The following is a 9295-nucleotide window of genomic DNA, read 5'->3' on the forward strand; positions in this document are numbered from 1 at the left end:
TAAAATCTAAGAGCACGTTTGGGAATTGGTCAAAATGGTTGATAAGGCCCGGGGACGTGTTTGGCGAACACTTTTTTTAGCTTATAAGGCAGAGAAATATAAGCTAGGTAACATAGTTTATTTTTTAGTAGCTCATATGCCATGTGGTTTGACCAAGTAAAAAACCACTACATGCTTGATTCCTAATTTTAGATATTAGTTCAAGTCATAAGTATTTTGATATTAATCTCTCAAATTTTGATATTTTGATATTATCTTGACATGCTGATATTAGTCCCTCGAAATACCTATACGCTTTTGTTCATCAAAAGAGTACGTCATTGTGCACATATCATGTTTTTGGAGCATTGGTGATTGGTGAAGCTTGGAATGCATATTGTGTGTGTGATTTAATCATATTTATATCCGCATTCAACGTCTTTAAAGGAATAAAAAAAAACTATATACAAATACAAGTTGTAATCAAAACTCTTCCATAAGGCAGACGAACTAGCTAGAAACAGATTTTTAAGAATTAATTCGAAAAATCCCTCTGCTCCAGGGACTTTTAAGAGAATTAAAAAGAGAGACGTAAATTACTACGCAATTAAAAATTTAAAGACAAAATACGGAGAGTCAGTCAGACAAGAACTATCCATTATGCTCGAGTCCACTCAAAATCGAAGGGGAAAAAAAGAAGTTACCTTTTAATATTTTCTAATTTGAAGTAAATATGAATTACTATTAATGGTAAATTTTGTGTCTGTTTAGTCCAACAAACACAGTGCTATACTTTTTCAACCCAGTCTCTTGTCGAGCACCAGAGGTGCTGCCGTAATTTCCGCTGCGCACAACAAATTATACCTAATTAAGAGCAAGAATAATAATCTGACCGTGCCACCGCACGTGAAGAGCTACTGAAACAGTAGTAACATATCACAAGAGCCACGGTCCAAAATGCTCCATAAAAACGTAGGAAAATTAAAGGTATCCCTCATTCCCTCCCATAAAAAGGGCACCCCCAACCTCCAAATTTCCTCTCAATTCATTGTAGCAGTAGCATCCATAATGTTAGTGCTTAGAATTAATTTGTTGGTGTAATAAATCCCCCACCCACATCTGCACCAGCCTTCATGGAAGCAACCGAGCTCCTAAGTTCCCTCTTGGCTCTTGCATGCGCTTTCTTTGTATCCTCTCATGACCTCCGGTAATATGGAAATATTATTATCTATCGTCCTCTTGATCTTCACCCTCTTGTTTTTGCCGACGTCGTCCGAAGGCCGAGGACTTCGGAAGTACGATGAAGGTTTGCCTGCAGAGCGCGAGGGCCGCCTGGATTTGCTGCTCGGGAGGAGAACTACTATTCCAGCATCCGCATCGGACGAGCGACCTCCACCGCCTCATCTTGCAAGGGTGCACGGTCGGGAGTTGGGGTCAGTACCGAGCCCCGGAGCAGGACATGCATGAGCTTCTCAGTAATTTTTTTTCCTTTAATTTTTTCCACTCTTGCGATGGCGTATCTTTTTTAATTTTTAAAGCGTATGTAGTTTGCAGTCAAATGAGATACCTGTGTTCATTTTGATTCTTGCACCCTCCTTTTTGTTAGATGTGTATCTTATATGGAAGATTTTTAAATTTTCCTTATTCGCATGATATCATTGTAGTTCAGGAGGGGGGGAAAAGATGGTGTTTTTTTATATGTATCTGAATTTTCAATATTTTCTCCTTCCTACGTATCTTTTCACAAAAAAAGAATACGGAGAAACTAATAAAATAACGTAAAATAAATGACGAAAATCTATCCTGCAAGCCGCCTAGATAGTTATAATTCCTCCAAATTACCCTGATTATTATAAGAATACAACAATCACCTAATATGTACTATCAACAAGTTGATTCATCCCAATGTTGTCAATGCGCGAGACGCAATGCGGGGCGCAAAGCATCTTTACGCACACATGCGTAAAGCGCAACGCGATGCGAGTGCCCGGGTGACGCGAGGCGCCCACCACATACATAATTTCTCAATATATATAATCAAGCACGAAAGAACATGTTTTTAGAATTTACATAAAAATATGCCAGGATAAATAATATATTACTACAAAATATAAATATAATACCTTAATTTCTAATACTAACACCCAACATAATAGCAAAATGAATAAATTTTCAAATCAAGTTGATAAATCAAAACTAATATCCAAACAAGGGATTAGTAATGATCCTCAATTGAAGGCTACTAAAAAAACCTAATGGATTTATTTTGCTTTTTTGGGATATGGATTATCAAGTATAAAGACTCAATTAAAATGTTTACAAACAAAATTATATGAGGATATTTACTACATGCACCCTACACAGAGTAAAAAATGTACGTGATGCACAAAAGGCGTTGTTGCATTAGATGTGGGGTGCTTCGCCACCGCCCCGCACTGCAATTGAAAACACTGATTCATCCATAGAGAAAGAAACATATCTATATAATAATGCAAATTACAAAAAATATCCCTATGTTTATAAATAGGAATTTTAGTGCATTATCTCAAATCCTAAGCCATGGGTTCCAGCAACAGCAAACTGAGACAAAATATAAAAAAGAGTGAAACTATAATTCATATAACTCGAACAGCTGACGGAGAGAATCAATTGTGCCGACCTTCTCAACCTTCAGCTATATCGTCGATCAGATCCCAATGCAGAGATCTCAGCATATATTGGATCCTTGGTGATTGAATCGATAAATAACGCAACATTCTTCAGTTGAGCACAATAATCTTTGGCCGCTTGTTTGGTTTATTATCTTGCTTACTATCATGCAATCTCGAATTCTCTGAATCTGGATCTTCCTGGGTTTTAGTGGTTATGTCATCATTGTCACTGTCATCATCTTCATCACTGTCATCTTCAGTGTCAGAACTGCCGCTGCTGCTTGTAGAAGCTGCAGATGGATGAAAGCCGCCAATGGTGGCCTCAGCTGCAGTCACAGCTTCTGGTGTATGAAGATCAGCAACACCTAGAAGCAAATCCTGTGAAAAAAAATTGGAAGTGGTATTATTAAGCGATCTCATGAACATCCAAACTAACTAGTTTATAACAGTTAAGTGTCTCATAGTTCGTGTTAACTGGGTTAATAGGGCGCCAAGGGCTAATTAGTACCAATTGGTAAAAGGTCTAAACTACCCTTATTGCTAGCGACCTGAGAAGAGGCTAATAATATAGCAGATAAATTAAGCACAAAGGGATAAAATCATCCAAAAATATGTCATGTCCTTTAAGTTAAATGTTGTTGGTCAAGATATTTTACCGAACGACCCCAAATTTACCCTTTTTTTGTGAACCATTAATTTGGTGGAACATTGAATACTTCAACGCTTCAAATATTCGCACAGCTGATAAATTGAATTATTACCATCTCAATGTATTCTTGTTCATTCCCATCAAGCACTTCGATATCAAAATCTGATCGAGAAGTCCCCTGCAATGGGCAGACCCATCAGAAAGGTGAACATAACTTCATATTTGGCTTGCAGATAATGAAGAATTCTTACCTGTGCATCAGACTGCAGCTTCTCATTTGCTTTGGCCATGACTCCTAAGAAATCCTTGATTTTTCCAAGAACTGCCAGTAAATTAGAGGAAAATAAGGTAAAAGCAAATGTAGTCAAGTTTAAACTGCATTGCTGTAATGTTACTAGCAAGCAGTAACTATAGTGTTTGCCGACACTTGATAGTAAATACATTTTTGTTTAAGAACAAATGAGGTTCGAGGGTGCTCAGTTGAGGATAAAATGAGAGGGAATCGATTGAGATAGTTTGGAATGTAGAATGGAGGTCACTAAATGCACCATTTAGGAGAAGTGATAAGATTATATCATTATAATTAATGAGCAAAAGAGGACCAGAGATATATCTATAAGAACTTCACTTGAAGCAATTGAGAATGATATGATAATAGTCAACTCAACAGAGGAGATAACTCTCAATAGAATTAAATGGAAGAACAGATTATGCAGTCGATCCCAAAAATTTGTTGTTGTAAACAAAGGATTTTAATCAAGGGTAAATAAACATCATACCTAATAAGATGTTCCCCCCATCTATTTTATGTCTTCTTGCTTCTTTGTGTGAGTGGTATTTAGGACTTAAAAGAGGAACAACTTGAGTATTGGCTCACTACTACCCTTCTAAGTTCTTCATTTGATTATAAATTACTAACAGATTATGGCAAAAGAACACCAAATACGGTACTCTGAAAAAAATAATAATAAGGACTAGTATGTGAAGAGTGTTTCTTGTTTAGGATAACATTAGGAATCCTTTAAGATTTCATGGTGATGATAGTATGCCTACTACGCTACAACACCAACATCTATCCTCATCAAATTATTCATCTAGCATGTGATGTTCTCAAAGAGGTTAATCTTAAACAACTCTGCAGAATAATAAGTTTAATTCTGGAGTTCTGGGTGATTAAGAGCTCATTGCCATTTTCCACGTGAAGCTTAATGTTGTGGTGCTAAAAAAGTGAGGCAACACATATATAATCCATTTCACAATCCTTGATCGTGTTTAGTTACAGATATCCTCCAATCTCCATTGTCAGAACTAAGAGAAACTCCCGAAACCCTCATCTTTCTCCTCTCCCAAAACACACACTAAAGAAAAGCACACACCCAAATGATCATGTTTTTGTAGTAACAAACCCAAAATATATTTCGGTATAAAAGGTCTCAAACAGATCCAAGTTGAATGCCTCTGATTACTTCCTTCGAATTAAAACTTGAACCCACTTTGCTAATATTCTCTACAGAATAGCTCTTTTTAGGGGTTACCCCCCCCCACCCCACCCCACCCCAACCCCCAAGGTACCCCCAGCACAAGCAGACACACATTGATTCCCCCCCCCCACCCCACCCCACCCCAACCCCCAAGGTACCCCCAGCACAAGCAGACACACATTGAAACAATACATGGTTATGTATCTTGAACCAACTCTCAAACAAACCAACACACCAGGAGCACAACAATGATGATCAGATGCTTAAAATATTGCGAAGTGATCATTTTGTGTCTCATCACCTATTCACGTGTTTGCTATAAGGGCCTGTTTGGTTGCATTTTTGTTTTGGCAATGAAAATCATGAAAAGCTGTCAGTTTATGGGCCACAAAGTAAGCTTTCATTATTTTACCATGTTTGTTTGAATCTTCTTTGACATGAGAACTGAAACATTTTGGTAGAGGTATAGCCGAGAGCAAAATCACTCCAATTTGGAGTTATTTTGTGGAAAGCTGATCCAGTGTCAGCTGGGTGACTAAAAAATGAATTAAAACATAATACCTCATTTACAGCCCTGTGTGAGATTATAATGACCATAAATTATATTTGTTTCCTTTTCAAATGAATCAAATTAGTCCCTTAATATTTCATACTTTGAATTAGCCCCTCAAATCTTTGAAATAGAATTAGGTTCCATTCTTAAAACATTTTCAAAATTAATCCCTTAAATAATTAAAATTGCAATAAGGTCCCTCTATTCTTAGAAGTTGTCTTAAATTAATCATTCCAATTACTACTAGGTAGAAGGGATAAATTGGATTATCAGAGTTTTTTATGTATCTCGGAGGTAATCCTATCCATTATAAAATAAACAAAGGGTACACATAACTATCACTTTTCAAGCTTACACTATGCTATCCAAACAATGTAATACTATTAATTTTAGGATTCACAAGGATTCCTCACCGAACAATGTAAATGCTCAAATGAAATGTGGTGAGGTGGATGACCACTTTCATATTGTGGCATAAGTACTCTAGTTTCCACAAGGCATCCAACAGCCCCTAAACAAACTGTCATCTCCACCACGAACAGTAGACTGTTATAACTAAACAAGGATATTCAACATGGAATGGAACATAGCATGATCTGATTAAATCTTGCATATCAATACAACTGGACTGTTCGAATTTCACATAGGATCACTGATTGATGAACTACATCAAGCGCAGTAATCAGATAAATTCATAACCACTATAGCTGAATCAGCTCTAATTGTTCTGTGGCAATTTTTCTAGTCATTGTAATCCATCCGTTGGATAAATTAGATTACACGTAAGGAAGTACTAAAACTGGCATACATTACACTTTTCTAGACATACAAGCTTCAAGAAAAGTCACTAACACATATTCTGATCATTTGTCAAGCAAAATTCATGCATTTTCACAGCATGCAGATACTTAAACAGATTTAAAGTTTGACCAGGGGAATTTTTGAACTATACTGAAGTATAAACTCAATAAATCAACAAAATTTTGTGGTTTAAATGTTTAATACCTTGGCTTTTAGCAACTTCTGTGGTCAAAACGCCTCCTTCCTCATTCCCACTCGACAAAATTTTCTTTTTTTGGGGTTTTGACGTAGAATTATTGTTGCCCACTAGAAGTCCCTCTGCAATTCCAACAAAATTAGAGTTTTGTTATGCCAATTAAAGGGGAAGAGGCCAATTCCAACAAAATTAGGGTTTTGATATTTACCGAAAAGAGAAGGCTTTGAAGGCTGATCCAACAATTCTTTACTGGTTTCAGCCATTGAACTTTGTGGAAATCAATGCTATGTTTGGGAGTTCGCTAAGGAAAGGCAAGGAAAGATAAACAAGGGAAAGGGAAGGTAAGTAAAGGAAGGGAATTGTAATATGTTGTTTGGGAGTTGAGTAAGGTGAATGAAGGTGAACCGAATTTAACTTGTTTGGGAGTACTTATGAAAGGAAGGGAAGGAAAGAAAATATATGTAAATTTACAAAAATGACCTTTGCATGATATTAAAACATTTTACCAAATAATAAATGATAAAAAATAAAATAAAAGCTCATGAAATTTATAAACACCAAAGGGAGATTTGTTCTTTTTAAACTTTGCATATAACATAAACTTATGAAATTTATAAACACCAAATGGATAGTGCTTTGTTCTTTTACTAATGGCACATGATCTTATCAAAAAATACACACAACATAAATTAACAAAACACAAAATGTATCTTATCAAAACATAAACACGAATTCTCCAACCAATTTTGCCGCATGTATTTAACAAAAGTCAACTACCAATGTTCATAGTTTGCCATAAGCATCCATAATTAAGCAACAAGTTTGTAATTGCCATACAATAACCAAAAAGTGACAAGAAGTTAAAATTGCCACCAAATATTCCAAGCTTGCCATAAGCACCCATAATTCGACAACAAGTTTATAATTGTCATACAATAACCAAAAAGTGACAAGAAGTTACAATTGCCACCAAATACCCAAAAGCATCTATCAAAAGTGAAAAACCAAAATATTAAAGATCAGTAGGTAGCAAGCTAATACACTTAAAGATCAGTAGGTAGCAAGCTAATATACTTAAAGATCAATAGGTAGCAAGTTAATAGAAACACTGTTTTTTAAGTTTTCAGCCAGGCTGAAACACTTAAAGAGAGTTTCAGCCGTGGCTGAGACTCTCTTTTTAGCGTTTCAGCTTGCTGAAACACTAAAAACTGAGTTTCAGACATGGCTGAAACTCTTTTCAGTGTTTCAGCAGGTTGAAACACTGTTTTTTTCAAGCTATGACAAGGTTACTGGCATTATTTATTTCCAAATGATATTGCTGATTTGTCTTTTCGCCAACTCATGAGTTCTTGATTGTGATTGTGAAACGCTATGCAATGGTTGAAAGGTAAGCAACTAAGCATCTTTAATTTGATTGATGTACTAGTTTTAATCACATCAAGTATCACCTTTTATTAGTTTTCATAATCTTTTTACTGCCAAATTGACAACTATTCACAATCTTTTTACTGCCACACTCCATGTCCTTTAGGTGTATTCGTAGGCCTTATCGCTAGATTAACAGCATATTTACCCTCCTTTTCTTCATTGATGAACTCGTCAATCTCTACAACATGTGTCAAAACTAAATTAATGATTCTCATCTCACCATGTCCTCAATGTGCTTATAAAAATCTAGAAACTGCAGCGGGTATAGTATGAAGCCTGTTTATCAGATTTCTACATCTCAGAAGGGGAAGATGGTCCGCAGAAAAACTGGCCATAATTTCTAGGTTTTCTAACAACCCAAGTGCATTTGTCTTGCCAGTTAGAAATATAGCCAACTTTCTTGAGAAATTATAAATTTTTCTAACGCAGAGGCTAGTGGTATGTAGTGCTAAAATATTTCTCAAGGCTAAAGTCTGAGATCTGACACGAGCTGTTCACGTACTGTTGTAGGCAATGAAAAGTGATGAAGGGGCGTCGTAATTAGATTAGATTACACGAATCCAAGAATCCTTAACTAAACACAAACTATGAAACTAATGATAAATTTAGAAGCTCTTATTACAATACACAAAATTAGCTTATCATGTAATTGATTTTTAACAACGCCAGCGAATGGTTTAGTGATTGTCCCGTCAACTAATCGTTGTAAACTCCTTTCCAACATCATAACCACTAATCCAATCGAAGGCCTAACTAATATTTTCATAAAAAATACAGTACGAGAGCAAAATGCATGGATAAAAAAAATACACAGAACATGAATATTTTTCACCCTTGACAAGTGATCGTCCTGTCGACAAAAGGGTTTCAAATTTCTTTTGACGATGCTGCCACTGGAATTATGATGCTGCTGCTGAAAATACACACATAAATAAAAATAAAAAACAGGAAAAACAAAACCTGCGCGGCCGGCAACGGCGACGAGGCTGAAGAGCAAAAATAGAGGGAAAGGGAACTAGAAGAAACCCTAGAATTTGTTAAGAAGTAACGGGTGCAGAAACAAACGGGTCGGATCCACTTTCACCGGATTCAACTTTTTAATCCGATAGAAACGTGTGGGCCAATTAAAAATATTTAACTGGGCCAAGATTGCTTCTACGCAATTAGCCCGTAATCTATTGGGCTATTGTCTTGGGATCCTAGTTTTCAGCTATGAAAGATTTGGAATAGACGAGTAGAAGAACTCTTTTTTAAAAAAAGTAAACATGCTGGTGTGCCCTGCCCTCCCGGAAAGACAGCATTGTGTCGCTAACGTGACACACATTCGGGTAGTCACTTCTAAGTTAAATATGTTAGTGATATGAATTATACAACTGTTTAGCATAATATCAACAATAGACCCTCCACTCTTAACAATACAAAAAGACATCATCCTTGTTTACTCCTTTTCAATACATGATCTAAATTAATGACCATATTTCTTGAAAAATGATGCATATTTTTCTTTTTTTAACTATCACAATAGGTTGACAATATCTATCCGTTTTTTATTAAAAA

At 36.0% G+C, this 9295-nt stretch overlaps 1 protein-coding gene across 2 annotated transcripts; it reads right to left on the reverse strand.

Moving 5' to 3' along the window:
• On the reverse strand, nt 2438–8734 carry LOC109848285 (transcriptional regulator IFH1). 2 transcript variants are annotated; one of them, XM_020417750.1, is made up of 6 exons: nt 8699–8734; nt 6519–6611; nt 6319–6432; nt 3531–3601; nt 3392–3457; nt 2438–3008 (listed from the first exon to the last, which is right to left on the reverse strand). In XM_020417750.1, the coding sequence occupies exons 2-6, from the start codon at nt 6571–6573 to the stop codon at nt 2739–2741; spliced, it is 576 nt and encodes a 191-aa protein (XP_020273339.1). In that variant the 5' UTR covers nt 6574–6611; nt 8699–8734; the 3' UTR covers nt 2438–2738. The 2 variants fall into 2 exon arrangements, with proteins under 2 accessions (XP_020273339.1, XP_020273415.1); XM_020417826.1 differs by lacking the exon at nt 8699–8734 and adding an exon at nt 8571–8678.

This window comes from Asparagus officinalis, chromosome 1 (genome assembly GCF_001876935.1).
Source record: "Asparagus officinalis chromosome 1, Aspof.V1, whole genome shotgun sequence".
In the NCBI taxonomy this organism is placed as follows: Eukaryota; Viridiplantae; Streptophyta; class Magnoliopsida; order Asparagales; family Asparagaceae; genus Asparagus; species Asparagus officinalis.